The 15,878-nt window shown below is 45.8% G+C and overlaps 1 protein-coding gene and 1 non-coding gene across 2 annotated transcripts; both read left to right on the top strand.

Annotated features, from left to right (window-relative positions):
- The first annotated feature begins 549 nt into the window (after positions 1-549).
- Positions 550-3,843, top strand: RPL39 (ribosomal protein L39). The gene is made up of 3 exons (XM_068962898.1): positions 550-604; positions 2,155-2,258; positions 3,652-3,843. The coding sequence occupies exons 1-3, from the start codon at positions 602-604 to the stop codon at positions 3,698-3,700; spliced, it is 156 nt and encodes a 51-aa protein (XP_068818999.1). The 5' UTR covers positions 550-601; the 3' UTR covers positions 3,701-3,843.
- Positions 3,075-3,206, top strand: LOC138072076 (small nucleolar RNA SNORA69). Its single transcript, XR_011144227.1, has one exon. It is a non-coding gene; the product is annotated as a small nucleolar RNA SNORA69 (small nucleolar RNA).
- Positions 3,844-15,878: the final 12,035 nt, after the last annotated feature.

Raw genomic sequence — 15,878 nt, 5'->3', positions numbered from 1 at the left:
ATCTTCCCCAAGCAGGGATCCAACCCTCATCTCCTGTATTGGCAGGCGTGTTCTTTGTCACTTAACCACCAGGGTAGCCCCGTAGAGAAGCAGGTGTGGGTGCAAATCCCACTGGCCCTCACTGGTTGGGCGTCCCCCGCCCCCGCCCCCGCCCCCGCCCCCGCCCCCGCCCCTTCGCGTGCTCCCTCTCTAGCCGAGGACCGAAGTCCCTTGCGCTGGAACTGACGTCTCCCCCGCCCTCTTTGGAGATAGCCCCGCCCCCTTGCTCCTCCCGCCTTCGGAAGGGTTTCTGCCTTGGCATTTATCATGGACCGTCTGCCTCACCCGTGACACAAGGTGCCCCTGGCACACTAACAGGCTCCAGAGGATCCCAGTTACGTAACTGAAGCAAACCAAATTCCATTTCACACGAACAAGCGCTCTTTCCCACGGTCTAACGGGAGCGTGGGCACAGAGGGACCGCCAGAGGGCGTTGGTTGGCGCACAGTGTGACCTCCCCAAGCCCCGCCCCCAGCGGCGCCTTCTAAACACGTCCTTCCGCTCACTTCCTCCTCTTTTCTCTTCTCCGCCATCCTATGTGCGGTTGAGTTCTCTCCTCACCATGGTAAGTCCATCCGTTACCATCGGTTCTGGGATGGCTTTCCAAGACCTGAGATCTCTGCTAGCTCCCCGGCGCCGCGGGCTGCGTCGAGGTGCGGGATCCTTTTTAAGGCCTTTTCCAGAGGAGATGGGAGTTTGGCCTCGGCTCCAGCCCGAGGGCCTGGCGGGAAGTGAGCGAGCTAGCACCTAGGGAAGGGCGGGCTGCGCCGGCCCCGCAAGGTCCGAGAGGGCGCTCTCTGTTCCAGGCCGCTACTCAGGCGGCCGGGGATTCCCGTTTTTCCCAAAGCGAACTGTGTTTCTGGGGCAAGAAGTCGAGTGGGCATCCCAGAAACTGGCCCGACTTCGGGATGTTGTCAGTGACACGCGGGATGTTTCGGTCATCGAAAAGGGAATGTGGACTGCTGGTTTTCGAAGACTTATTAACTTGGGGGCCAGAATCCTTCCACTTGATGAGTTTATAGGATTTTTAGCCCTTTGTTCTGGAACTTGAACGTCACCCCGTTTAAACTTGAGGGACAAGGGGTGATGTAGTGTGAATCTGTGTGTCATTCGGGCGTTCTTCGTAAAATGCTAGCTGCGTGCGGGTTTTTCCTGTGATAGTACCCCGGAAAATTTTAACTGTGTATATGCTTTTAGATGTGGAGAGGATCGGTATCTGGTGTTATACGGTTTTATTAGCAGAAATTTACAGTTGCTGCTATGAGCTGGGAGAGAGGAGTGTAGTCTTTTCCTTTGTAATAACTCCTGTTATGCAAGGGTGTGTTGAGCCACATCGGTCAGACTTTAAACCAGCATTCAGGCCATTTCTCTGAACTCTACTGCACACCGGGGAGGGAGGTGTTTGGGTTTGGATTAGATGACCCATGGAGAAGGAAATGGCAACCCACTCCAGTATCCTTGCCTGGAAAATCTCATGGACAGAGGAGCCTGGTGGGCTGCAGTCCATGGGGTCGCAAAGAGTCGGACACGACTGAGCGACTAACACTAACTAGATGACCCAAGTTCTTTATGAAAGCCAAAAAACAGCCGGTTTAAGTAGAGTTAGATTTAATACCAAGATGGTCGGTGAGCTGGAACAGGTCTGCCAAATGTCAAGGACTTTGTGTAAGGTGTTTTTTTCTCTTTTTTGAATGCACCGCATGGCTTGCAGGAATCTTAATTCCCGACCGGGGATCGAAGGTGGCCCCCTGCAGTGTAAACACAGATTCCCTAACCACTGGCCCGCCAGGGGATTCCCAGTACCCTGGTGTACAAAACAGTGCACTGAAGCTGGTTGACTTGCAAGTTGTTAGTGGAAACCATGTGCTCTAGTCCCAGTCTTCAGTGATTGTGGTCCTCTCAGTCCTAGGGTGACAGCAGGGAAGACTGGATCACACCCTAGCCTTGTATCTGCCTTGGGGGAAGTGAGGAACAAAGCAAGGGGCAGTGATGGGTTTAGCATTGAGAAGGTTTTGGGCATATGTTAAGCATTTGAGTATTTGTTGGATTTAGAGAGTTCCCAACTTTTGAATAAGTTCTGGTATTGCTGTTAAATGGATTGCGTTTGCTTCCCAGTCTTCTCACAAGACTTTCAGGATCAAGCGATTCCTGGCCAAGAAACAAAAGCAAAATCGTCCCATTCCTCAATGGATTCGAATGAAAACTGGCAATAAAATCAGGTAAGGACACACTCCCCCACCCATGTGTTTTGTTAAATTTAGGATTACTTTGGGTGCACAGTTGAAAGTTATATGCAGTTTAATTAATTAATCTTGTGCCACCATTCTGAAATTCTTTTTTTTTATTTCCTGGTTGCTTTCCCTCTGAGCCAGAACATAAGGTGGCTCTCTCATTACACATCCCAGTGGGAAGACCAGAAACTGTTTATTTTTTCTGAAGATTGAAAGACTTGCTTTCCCCTGCAGAATTGAGCTGATGGTTTTAGGAGAAAGACATTACTAGAATTTCTCCAAAGGTCCTCTGAGGTCATTTAGGTTAACTCTAGACAAAGCTGGATCTAAGACTCTCCTGCATGCCTTTCCAACCAAAGTATTTTCAGAGCATTTTTAAGCTGACACTGTAGGTTGGGCCTAGCAAGTGAGTCCTTGCCAAGATAAACACTGAAGCTCAGGAGTGCAAGATTGTGAAGCTAGTGTAGAAGTCTGATTTGGTTGTATGGCAAATAGAAGTGGGATTAGTTTGCTGATGTGAAGACCAAGGTTGAGGTGTGAATTGTCAGGGCTAAAATGAAGGCCCATTTCCTTAGTTCGTTTAGCCAGTTAGACATGTGGAAATCGCAACCCACTGTAGCTTTATAGGCCAATTAATTGCAACCTTTGGTTTATTGTATCCCATCCGTGATGGTAGGACCTGCGTTTGTAGTTGTGAGAAATGAAAGAAATGTATGTAAAGCTCAGTGCATAGCTCAGTAGAGGGTACCTGCAATTATCAGATGCTGGTCTTTTGCTCTGTGGTCTAACTTTTAAAATGCAGTGAAAGCAGGTTGCAATTACAGTGCTTTCTTTTGTGGAAGTACTGACATTATCCTGCTGAAAGAAAATCTGTTGATCGTTTTTTGATTTTGCCATTTATGGGGGTAAAATCATGACTGATTGACATGAACAGTTGATGGCCTTTGAAGTGACTGAGGATATTAATGTATTACCATTATGCAAGAGCTTTTATGTACATGTAAGCCATTATGTAGAATGACTGGTTTGATCTAGTTTAGTAGTTGGGGTTATATATCTCCGTCTGGGTCTGCTCCAGGTCTGTTGAATCAAAAGTAAGTGAGCTTCTCTACTACTTACTCCCAGTAAAGAACGAGTGTGTTTTCCTTAGCCTGGAGTCATTTTGAGAGGTAAAAAATTGATTTGACTAGTTCTTTAACACATCTAGCAAATCATTTTTTACTCTCCAAAAAGAACTCCAAACTTGCTAAAGAAGGGAAAATGGAACCCTTTGCTTTCAAAGATTTTTTTTATGGTACTTTTAAGGCAAAGTTTATGGTGAGTAAGAGCAACTAATTTGAGGTCAGACTGCTTTTGTAACTTGGTATTTCCTTCTGTGTAGGTACAACTCCAAGAGAAGACATTGGAGAAGAACCAAGCTGGGTCTATAAGAAGCAAGCTGGGTCTATAAGAAGTGGTCTTAATTAAGACCACTTTTTTAAGCAGCCAAATCACAGTGAAAATATCACTACTGTAATGCTTGGGTCCTGGTGTTTTTTATTTCCTAACTATCAGTCTGAGACTCAGTAATAAATATGAAACGTTGGAACTGTTGTATTATATGGTTTGTGATGACGTACTAAATAAATACTCCTGTCAGTTAGGACACGGGGCTGTCCAATGATAGAAATGTTCTCTAGCTACCGAGTACTTAGAAGTACAGCTAGTAAATTAGGAACTGGCTTTTTAAAATTTTGTTGTCTTATTGTTCCCTATAACTAGCAGCTCTTAACACCTACTGTAATAGGAAGTACACGTATGTGTCATCCTTGTACCTGAAGGCAGCACTTTCTAAAAATAAACTGGGGGGAGGGATGCTTGCCACAAGACATGCAGGATCTTAGTTACCCTACCAGGGGTTGAACCCACTTGGCTGCCAGGAAAGTCCCGTAAAAAGCATGTTTATATGCTGTTCTATGGTGTGAACCAGGGTTTGGCAAAGTGGTCTCCCGCCTGTTTTTGTACGGCCTGTGTACTAAAGTTATGCATTTTTAAATGGTTGAAAAAATCAAGTATTTTTGACATTTAATAAATTCAAGTTTACCTACCAGGCATTATTCCTAGGTACTGGGGATTAACCAATGGATGGATAGATAAATGTATGTTAGGCTAGTAAGAGGCCAATACACAGGCCATAGCTAATGTCTGGGAAAGATGCATGCTCAATTACTCAGTCGTGTCTGACTCTTTGGACCACAGGTGCCTCTGTCTATGGGATTTTGCAGGCAAGATTAATAGACAGGGTTGCCATTTCCCACTCTGGGGGATCTTCCCCACCAAAGGATCAAATCTCGTGCATCGGCAGGCAGATTCTTTAATCACTGGAGGGAGCTAAAATGCCCTAGTTACCTGTGGAGTTAGGTTGGAACTGCAGCAGGGCAAGGGGGATCCTGTTTGGTGTTATCTGCCTACCCAGTTTGTACACCTCCTGTGCTGGAGCAAGCCAAGAAAGCAAGTGACAGGAGCTGTCAGTGCAGCAAGTGGGGGTAGTGGCCATACATAGCCAAGGGGTCCCTGACTTGTAACCACACTAGGAGACACATGACCACAAGGACCACTGTACTCACCAGAAGTTTTAGAGTGGCTGCCAAATAACCAGCCTAGGAACGTGGGCGCTACCAACAGATCTTGGAAGCACATTTTCTAGTTTACGAATCCCAGATTTCAAATATTTCTTCTTAGTGCATCAATCTTTGCTTTATATTCAAAGACAGCTGTCACTGTGTGAACAGCAAGGCAGAGGGACTTGATAACAATTGACAGTCATGTGATGGAAATTACTAACCATTTGGGCTTCTCTGGTGGCTCAGAGGTTAAAGCACCTCCCTGCAATGCAGGAGACCTGGGTTGAGAAGATCCCTGGAGAATCCCATGAAGGGAGGAGTCTGGTAGGCTACAGTCCACGGGGTTGCAACTGAGCTACTTCACTTTCACTTTGGAGTCCTAGGGATACCTCAGCCTTATCATTCAGAGTAGGTGGGAATTCTTGAGCCCAGGGAATTTATGAAAAAGCTAAGGTCACATGGCAGAGGGAGCTTTCTCTACAGACCTTAAAAAGGAGGGTTAAAATTGAAAGAGAAAATGATAGACATTTTGGGTGGGTGGGTTGGCCATGTAAAAGGGGTTTGTTTCTTTTGAGCCTGGGGTTGGACAGGTCCTGGATCCAGTGGCTCCACACCCCACCTTGTTTAGTCGATAAGTCATACTGGACTCTGCGACCCCATGGACTACAGTGCCAGGCTCCCAGTATTTGTTTGCTCCATGGACTAGATCCCTTACTTCCTGAAGGGAGGAATAGGAGCTTTGAAACGTGTAAGACTTAACATTTATCTTTAAGAGGTACAGTGTAAGATCAGCTTTTGAAAGACAGTCAACCCCATGGTGACCTAAGAAGCAGGCAGCAGAGTCTGGCCAAGAGTTGGCAGTCTGGAGGAACAGGACTACAGAGTCTGTATTCCAGTTCTGTTGGTGCATCAGCTGTGAGGCTCAGTGTCATCTGCAACATGGGGCCAGTGGGACCTCCCTCAAAGGGCTTTGAGGATGAAGTAAATAATGCACAGAAGCAGTTGATTCAATGACTAGGAAAAGGGAGAATAAAGGGGAGTGAGCAGAACTAAAAGTTTTGGTGTGGGCTGTGCTCGTGGTCGGTCACTCAGTCTAACTCTTGGGACCCCATGAACTGTAGCCCACCAGGCTTCTCTGTCCATGGGATTTCCCAGGCAAAAGTACTGCAGTGGCAGAGATCAAACCTGCGTCTCCTGCTTTAGCTTCCCTGGTGGCTCAGAGGTTAAAGTGTCTGCCTCCAATGCAAGAGACCCGGGTTCGATCCCTGGGTTGGGAAGATCCCCTGAGAAGGAAATGGTAACCCACTCCAGTATTCTTGCCTGGAGAATCCCATGGACGGAGAAGCCTGATAGGCTACAGTCCATGGGATTGCAAAGAGTCGGGCACGACTGAGCAACTTCACCTTCACCTTCTTTACCACTGAGTCACCTGGAAAGCCTGGATAAAGCAAAAATAGACACAGGGACTGAAGATGGTGGGAAGGGGCAGGTTGGCATGGGGGAATCAGGCAGAGCTGGTGTGGAATTGATGCTCAATATCAGCCTTTAGATAGATAGCCGTTCCCTATTTCCAGGGTTTGCATTTGGAGTAGAGTAATCCCTTGAGGACTTGGAAAGAAAGGAATAGGTTGACTTAAGAGCTAAAATCCTGGGCCTTACACTTGCCTCTAGTTGAATCCCAGCTCTGTTCCTGAACCAGAGATCCACTGGAGAAGGGATAGGCTACCCACTCCAGTATTCTTGGGCTTCCTTTGTGGCTCAGCTGGTAAAGAATCTGCCTGCAATTCAGGAGACGTGGGTTGGGAAAATCCCCTGTAGAAGGGAAGGGCTACCCACACCACTATTCTGGCCTGGAGAATTCCATGGACTGTAAAGTCCATGGGGTCGCAAAGAGTCGGATATGACTGAGCAACTTGCTCTTTAAGGATTGAATGATAATGTCTGTAAAGGATCAGTTCTACCAGATAATCCTCCCATTTTACAGATGAAAAACAGTGAAACAGTTCTCAAACAAAAAATTTTTTTTTAAAAAAAAGCAAATGCCCTGGCAGTCCAGTGGTTAGGACACCGTTTTCATTGTGGTGACCAGGGTTAAAGAAAAAAAGTTACACAATCCTCATTCCTGCTAATAACCACTAACAGTTTGAGTAACTTACCATGGCAGGTGACTGCTCTCAACAGGAATGTCAATGAGAACCAGGTTGAACAGGGAATTGATTTTTCTTGGAAAGAGCAGGGTGAAATATTAACCATTTACACTTCCCTGAGGGTATTTTACCCCAGAGAAGCAAACATGAAGCCCATGCTTATGTAAAATGTTGAGTATTTGAGGAGCCAGAGGCAAGTATGACCTGCTGGGTATTGCAATCGAGAGCATGCCGTGAGTCTATGCCTGTGCATGTCACATATGCCCATCTAGGAATGCAGGAAGGGAAGGTGGCAAACCCTCAGAAAATGAATCGATCCTTCATTGGGAGCAACTTTCCCCCCCCAGGGGACGTTTGGCACTGTCTGGAGACATATTTGGTTGCAAAAAATGGGGGGAGGGGAGGTGCCAGTGGCAGCTAGAGGATGTTTAGCCAAGGATTCTGCAGAGTCGGACACAACTGAGGTGACTTAGCACACACACATGTTGCTAAACATCCTTAAATCCATAGGACAGTCCTCTACAACAGAGAAGTGTGTGTGTGTTTGTGTATGTGTTCACGCGCACTCAGTCGTGTCTGACTCTTTGGACCCCATGGACTGTAGCTTGCCAGGCTCCTTAGTCCGTGGAATTTTCCAGGCAAGAATACTGGACTGGAGTGGGTTGCCATTTCCTTCTCCAGGGGATCTTCCCCACCCAGGGGTTGAACTGCGTCTCCTACATTGGCAGGCGGACTCTTTACCACTTCACCACCTGGGAAGCCCACAACAAAGAATTATCTGGCTGAAGATGTCAGTAATGCTGAAGTTGCGAATTCATGGTTTAATAGCACTGCAACCAGCCAGAGTTAGCTTCTTGAGACAGATGTGCTGGGCTCACCACTCCCCCCTCCAACCCTTCACACTACTCTTGGGAAAAATCTCACTCTTAACATGGCCCCAGAGGAGTAGGGGTGGCTCCCACCCTCTCTTCACTCAAAGTTGGATCCAGCTGCACGGGGCTCCAGGTCTCTCAAAGCACAGCTCCACCCAACCTCAGCCTTCCCACTGTTACTCCCTTGACTTGGAACATTCTCCCCCTTCACCTGGTGAACTCCCATTCATCCTTCAGTTCTCAAGCTACTTTGCACCTTCTGGCGGTGACCTTCCTTCACTGCCCCTCTCCCCTCAATCTAGTCAGGGCCTGCTGCTTAGCACCTCTTAAATCACCCCTTGAGTTTCCGTCCTGATTGTAACTGTAAAGGTCTATATGTGGTTAGTTAATTGATGTCTATCTCCCTCACTTGACTGAGCTCTACAAGGATAGGTCAGTCTTGCTTATTGCTGATTGCTTTTATGTACCAGCATCTGGCATAACAGAGCTGCCCAATAGATACATTTGTTGAGTGAGGAAAGCAGGCACTCAATAAATTTGTTGAATAAATGAGGAAAGGGATACATACGGAGCAAGAGCAGTACAAAATGTGTGCCTTGACGTGTGTTTACAAGGAGTGAAGGACGAATGACTTGCCTGGGGAGTTGGGAAGGCCTCACCCAGGTTCACAAAGAGGCCAGTGGTGTGTGTGCACGTGCATGCATGGTAGCTAGGCAACTGGGGTTTAAGGTGCTAGGGGAAAAATTGGAGACTCAGGCACATCATGGAAGCTCAGGCATAACTGGTAGGGAAAGGTGAGAACTTCCCAGCACTCACCCTCTGTTGGGGTACCTTGTCACCACACTGCGGGGCCGACGCCTGCCCATGAATTCTGGTCACTGATGAGGCCACCTGCAGCTGCCTAGAAGCAGCAGGACAGGACTCGTGTCTCACCCTGATCCTAAATGGAACTGTGTTCTCTGGACCAATTTGAATAATTTAGAGTCCAGCAGAGTTGATACTACAGATGTTTCAGAAATGTTCCATAAAGACAAAGATGCCTATCTTTGAGTGAGAGAAATGATAGAAAAAAACGCACCAAAAAAGCCAACACCAACAGCACAGGCCAGGCCAGAGGCATTTTCTAGAAGAAGCAAAGAAAAAGAGAAAGTTTCAAAGTTAACAACTCTCTCCTCTTAACAAAACACCAAAACTCCCACTACTATCAATACTGGAATTACAGGCCATTTAAAAAATTCTCTTGAAATACGACATATACACAGAAAAGTGCCCTTTCCCTAAGTGTGCACCTCGGTGAGTGTCCACAGCATGAATCTAGCTGTGTCACCACCACCCACATTGTTTCAGTTTGCTGTTTTCTGTGGGTGTTTTCAGAGGCTTCAGGAATACTGAGACATGTCAAGGACACCAGGGATAATCCTGAAACATTAATCTCTGAGCTGTGGGATCTGAAAAAGACATATCTTTTTGACCTGAGACCAAATTCTTTGGTTTGAGTTGCAAGGAGTTCAAGCTAGAGTCTAATGTTTCCTCTCTCCGGACACTCAGGGACGAGTCCCAGGTTCTTATCTGGAGCTGCTTGTTCTGTGGGAGCCTTTGTAGCTGCCTTACACACACCCTGGCACCTCTTTCTGAGAGTTCTCTGAGTCACTTATTTGTGTGGGTTCCAAACAGCAAAGGGTAGAGGTAACTTTTTCTGTTGTTATCAATTCGTTATTGTGGTTGTAATAAAAATTTTTTGTGTAATTTTTGGTCACACTGTACAGCATGCAGAATCTTAGTTCCCGGTCCAGAGATCAAACCTGAGCCCCTGGCAGTGGAAGCATGGAGTCTTAACCACTGGACTGCCAAGGAAGTCGCTGGAATAAAAAAATGTTTAAAAAAATAACTGTAGGGGAAACTGAATGCAAGGTATATAGGAACTTTCTGTAATATTTTTGCAACTTTTCTATAAACCTAAAACTATTTGAAAATAGACTATTGATTTTAAAATAAAATGAACAACCATACATCTAAACCTAGGGGTGAAATTGATTGATTAAGCATGCATTTTAAAGCGCTCAAGGAGACATGCTGATCTGTGAGTGACTCCCTGGTATGTTTATAAATCACCAAGGCTGTCGAGCTCCACCAATGATGTCTACATCATAAACAACTACCTTAAGGCAGTGACTACTCAAGTTGGTTCCCCATTTGTTGGCAGAGGAAACGCACTGTTTGCTGTTTTTTTCACAACCCTCTGGGTTGTGCTTTGGTTAATTGCATGGAGACTGCAGAGTGACAGGGAAAGCTCACAGAGCATTGCAGCTGGGCAGGTCTGGGTTTATATCATGTACCTTTCATTCGCTACTTTGGGGAGTTCCTTAAGCTCCCTGAGCATGTATAAAATAGAAGTGAATAATACTGTGCCACAGACTTGTTGTGAAAATTACATGAGATGGCATGTCTAAAGTGTCTAGTCTATTGCCAGGACTTAGTAAATGGTAGCAATCATGTTTCAGAGTTTCTGATGTAAGTTAGTTAGTATTAGTTGCTCAGTCACGTCCTACTCTTTGCAATCTCATGGACTGTACCCCACCAGGTTCCTCTGTCCATGGGATTCTTCAGGCAAGATACTGGAGTGGGTAGCCATTCCTTTCTCCAGGGGATCTTCCTAACCTAGGGATCGAACCCGGGTCCCCCTCATTGCAGGCAGAAGCCCCTCCTGGTATAAACCTATAACCAATATTTTTTCTTCTTTTTTTCTTTTTCGTTCCTTCCTCCCTTCCATCCATCCTTCCTTGTTTCTGTCCTCCCCTGCCCCTCTCCTTCCTCTTTTATTTTTTGACCAGATTGGGGAGGGGATGGACAATATCTGTTTCAGCAGGAAATAACAGAAAGCTGGCACTGGTGTAGACATTCAGGTGCAAACTGAAAACTGAAAGTGAATGGATAAAAAATAAGCTGCTATAAGACTTGTTAAATTAGGGAGAAAGTTGAAGTCTGGAGTCCAGTGCTAAGAAAACAGTAAACAGTCCCAAGAATGTGAGGATGTTCATCTCCAAATAGGAACAGGGAAGAATAACCTTCATTCATTTAACAAATATTTATAGAACATTTACATGTGCCAAAGAGTGTGCCAGCTGCTGGGGTTACAGTGGTGAATAAGTGACACATGGACGCTCCTGAGGGATCTCATAGTCTAGTCCAGTGGTGACACATATACCCTTGCAAGTTTATTGATTTAATACTTGTGTGTGACTCATGCTTGTGTTTTTTTTTTATATAATAAATGCATTTTAAAAATGAATGTCATGACCCACTAATAGGTTGCATCTGCAGTTTGAAAAACGCTGATGTGAACTGGGAAGTAGACACATAGACAATGTTATAAGTGCAATGATAGAGAAGTATTCCTCAGGGTCAAGGGAAGTATTCTGAACTCACATATTTTTAAAAACTTTGGTTAAGGCCGATGCCAAAACAGTATATGTCCCTAGTGTGAGATACATTTTTGCATCTTGAAATCACCAAAGTGACACTCATATGTTTGTAATATGCATATACATATATTTAGCATGTAATTTGTGGACCCCAGAATGACAACATTTTATACAAACAAAAGCTTTGTGTTTTAAAAGACACCTTTTCACTCACATTTTGAAAAACACTAGAGATAGTATGTTTTTCCATTATCAATTGTCGGGTAACAAACTATCCCCAAACAGTGACCTAAAAGGAACCTTTTTTTTCTGTAATCATTTTTACTTCCTGGGTTGGGAACTGGAAGCTATGCTCCCAAGCTGGCTTTTACACTCACATGTTGGCTGCCTGGGTGTTGCTTGGCCTTTCTCTCCACATGGCATCTCAGCCACCAGGCCTCTCTGTGTGGCTTGGGCTTCTCAGTGTGGTGATCTCAAGGTAGTCGATTGCTTAGGTTGCAGCTGGCTTGACAGTGTTCCAAGAGACAGGAACAGGAAGCTGTTGCCAGTCTCCAAGGACCCAGAAACTGACAGGAGGACCAGCTTCACGGCTTCTGACCCACACAGTCACACGGGACCCTGTGCTTAGTTTGATGCTCTGCTTTTGTGATCTTGAAATTCTTAATACATTTTTTGGTGGGATCTTTCATGTTCATTGTGGGCTCTGACCAGTATATCTCTCTGGCTGTATTTTGCTGGTCTGAGCACAGAGCCTACCTGGATTCAAGGAAGGGGGATAGAGACCCCACCTGTCGTTGGGAAGAGTATCACAGAACTCGTATTTGTCTTTAATCAGTCACAGCATGGTAGGAGAGAGAGCATGGGAATACTGGAATCAAGAAATCTGAGGGCTTTCCCTGGTGGTCCAGTGGTTAAGAATCTGCCTTGCAATGCAAGGGACACTGGTTTGATTCCTGGTCTGGGAAGGTCCCACATGCCTTGAAGCAGCTAAACCCATAAATCACAACAACTGAACCAGCACTCTAGAGCCCAAGAGCTGCAATGACTGAGCCCATGCACTGCAACTGCTGAAGCCTAAAACCCTAAAGCTCCACAACTAGAGAAAGCCCATGTGTGGCAATGAAGACCCACCACAGCTTAAAAAAAATTAATAAATCTTAAGGAAAAAAAAAGAAATCTGAGGCCTAGTCCCAGTTTTACAGCTACAATGAGCCTGTTACTGACAAACCAAGTCACCTTGGGGACTTCAGTTTTCTGCCACTCAAAATGAGGAAATTGGTTCTAGAATTCATGAACCTCTAAGGCCACATTTGTGACTCTCTAAATGTATATCTGATTCATTAGAAAAAGTGTTTCCACAGTGCTCACCAAAAGGAGCATGGGAACAGAAGAGAAATGAGCTCCAAAGGGGGAAAAAAAAAGCCTGCAAATCTAAATTCAAGCCTCCAGTCCCCACTTGTTCATTCTGCAAATATCTAATGCAGAAGCAGACACAGGGTTCTGGGTGCTGGGCTGCAGGGGTGAGCCGTATCAACAGGTCCCCATCTTTACAGGCTAACAGTCTGGAGGGGACGGGCGAGTGTGCCGACCGCCAGGAACCCTGATGCTAAGTGCTGTGGTGAGGAGGGCACTGGGTCCTTGAGAACCTACCCTGAACATGGGAGGGAAGGAGGGGCTGAGGAAGAGCAAGCTGAGCCCCCAAGGCCAAAGAGGAATTAGATCTGGTGGGTGGAGTGTGGTGTGTTCATATCCTACACAGAGGAGACAGACGGTGAAAAGGCCCAGTCAAGAGACACAGATGTATAGAACAGTATTTTGGACTCTGTGTGAGAGGGAGAGGATGGGATGATTTGGGAGAATGGCATTGAAACATGTATAATATCATATAAGAAATGAATCGCCAGTCTAGGTTCGATGCAGGGTGCAGGATGCTTGGGGCTGGTGCACTGGGATGACCCGGAGGGATGGTGTGTGGTGGGGGAGGTGGGAGGGGGGTTCGGGATTGGGAACACGTGTACACCCATGGCAGATTCATGTTGATGTGTGGCGAAAACAATACAATATTGTAAAGTAAAAATAATAATAAATAATAAAAAAGAACTATTTTAGGGACTTGAAAGTCACTCTGTGTGGCAGAAGTATGGAAAGGAGACATCCTTGGGGGTGGTGGGAGAGGGTGCCAAGTGGAAGTAGTGATGAATGAGGAAGCTGGAGAATAAGCAGAGGCCAGATCACTAGGAGACCGACGCCTTGAGAGAGAGATTGGATTGTGTCTTGAGACCCAGAAAAACATTGAAGGGCTTGAAACTTGACAGACGCCTATCTGGTTTGGGTTTAAGAAGCTACCGAGATTAGTGTGTGGAGTGCTGAGATCAGACTGGCTGGGGATGGGGCAGGACTGGCTAGAAGTAGAGACTAGTGAGACGCTGTGGTTTGTCATCTGGGTGAAAAAGGATGGTGACCAGCATTAGGGCAGAGGCAGTGGAGACAGAGTTACATGGGCAGAGGAGAGATTTCCTAAAAGCAACAAGACTTGTGACTGAGTATAAGTGGAAGAGGAAGAGGGAGGTGGCAAGGATGACGCCCAAATTTCTGGCTTAAGAAGGTGGATGGTAGTGTCATTTGCTGAGAGGGAAAGACCATGAGAATACTGTTCTGGTGGGAAAGTAGAGTGAGTAATCAAGCTGGTTCAGTTTGGGGTCTGTATCTAGCTTGGGATGGCCGTAAGCCTTTCAGGTGAAGGTATTCCATAGACAGCTGGAGAGTGAAGATGCGAGTCAAGAGAGAAATGGAGAAAGCTGCTGGTTTTTTTTTGACCCGAGTGACAGCTTGTTTGAATCATGATTTGAAGGGCCCAGAAGGAAAGAAGTAGGAAGACTGAGGGGACTGTATGCAGTCACTGAACCAAAGCTCCCAAGGGCTGAGAAGTAATGACTCAGAACTCAGGATTCGGGATTTGTCTCACAGACAAAGAGACCCCAGGAGTTAAGAGGTCAGACTCCCGAGTCTGGGTTGGAACACTTCATTCTATTACCTTCTGACTGTGAGACTTTTGGACAAGTCACTTGCTTTCCTTGAACCTCAGTTTTCCTTGACTACAAAATGGGGAAATTATGAGAACCTACCTCAGAATTTTGAGCATGATGATTAAAGGAGATAATGCATGCAATATGTTTCAGTTCAGTTCAGTTCAGTCGCTCAGTCGTGTCCAACTCTGCGACCCCATGAATCGCAGCACGCCAGGCCTCCCTGTTCATCACCATCTCCCGGAGTTCACTCAGACTCACGTCCATCGAGTCTGTGATGCCATCCAGCCATCTCATCCTCTGTCGTCCCCTTCTCCTCCTGCCCCCAGTCCCTCCCAGCATCAGAGTCTTTTCCAATGAGTCAACTCTTCGCATGAGGTGGCCAAAGTACTGGAGTTTCAGCTTTACCATCATTCCTTCCAAAGAAATCCCAGGATTGATCTCCTTCAGAATGGACTGGTTGGATCTCCTTGCAGTCCGAGGGACCCTCAAGAGTCTTCTCCAACACCACAGTTCAAAAGCATCAATTCTTTGGTGCTCAGCCTTCTTCACAGTCCAACTCTCACATCTGTACATGACCACAGGAAAAACCATAGCCTTGACTAGACGGACCTTAGTCGGCAAAGTAATGTCTCTGTTTTTGAATATGCTATCTAGGTTGGTCATAACTTTTCTTCCAAGGAGTAAGCGTCTTAATTTCATGGCTGCAATCACCATCTGCAGTGATTTTGGAGCCCCCAAAAATAAAGTCTGACACTGTTTCCACTGTCTCCCCATCTATTTCCCATGAAGTGATGGCAATATGTTTGCTGTCAACTAAAAAAAGCCTCCCTCCAAAAAAAAAAGCCTCCCACAATCTAAAATATGTGAATTATGTTTTATTTGGGGACCTTACTGAGAACTATAGCCCAGGAGACAGCCTCTCAGAGAACTCTGAGGAAATGTTTCAGAGAAATAAAGGAGGAGCCAGGATATATCAGAGAAGGCGATGGCACCCCACTCCAGCACTCTTAACTGGAAAATCCCATGGATGGGGGAGCCTGGTAGGCTGCCGTCTATGGGGTCACACAGAGTCGGACATGATGGAAGTGACTTAGCAGCAGCAGCAGCAGGATATATAGGAGAAAAAATGGGGGAAAATGTAGTCAAACATGAAAAGATTACTGCTAATCACACAAAAACATCTCAAGTTAATGATTTTAGCGCTTTTCTCTGTATGGGAAAATTCGGGTGTGGGCTTATAGAAGTCATTTCTTAGATATGCATCTTAACTATCTAGGGCCAGTATCCAGTTTCTCTCTCTCCAGAATTCGCCTTGCCGTCAAGGCGTTTGCAGTGGCTGCTGGTTTGATGGCAGGAGACATGTTATTTACTAAAACGTCAGGCAACATTTTTTTCGTCCACATTACTGTAGTGCCTGGCACACAGTTAACACTGCATCAGTGGTACCTGTCATTACTATATCAAAGCACAGGAAGGGAAAAATGAGGGCACATGAAGGTCACTTCATAGATTTGATTGCAGGAAGTTGAACAAAT

Source organism: Capricornis sumatraensis, chromosome X (genome assembly GCF_032405125.1).
Source record: "Capricornis sumatraensis isolate serow.1 chromosome X, serow.2, whole genome shotgun sequence".
NCBI classification, from domain to species: domain Eukaryota; kingdom Metazoa; phylum Chordata; class Mammalia; order Artiodactyla; family Bovidae; genus Capricornis; species Capricornis sumatraensis.
Note: the sequence above shows the minus strand (reverse complement) of the source record. Positions and strands in the feature narration are given on the sequence as shown.

Excerpts from the sequence above, each read along its gene's own strand:
- RPL39 (XM_068962898.1), top strand. Across the intron at positions 2,259-3,651 it reads AAAACTGGCAATAAAATCAG|GTACAACTCCAAGAGAAGAC; the intron begins GTAAGGACACAC and ends CCTTCTGTGTAG.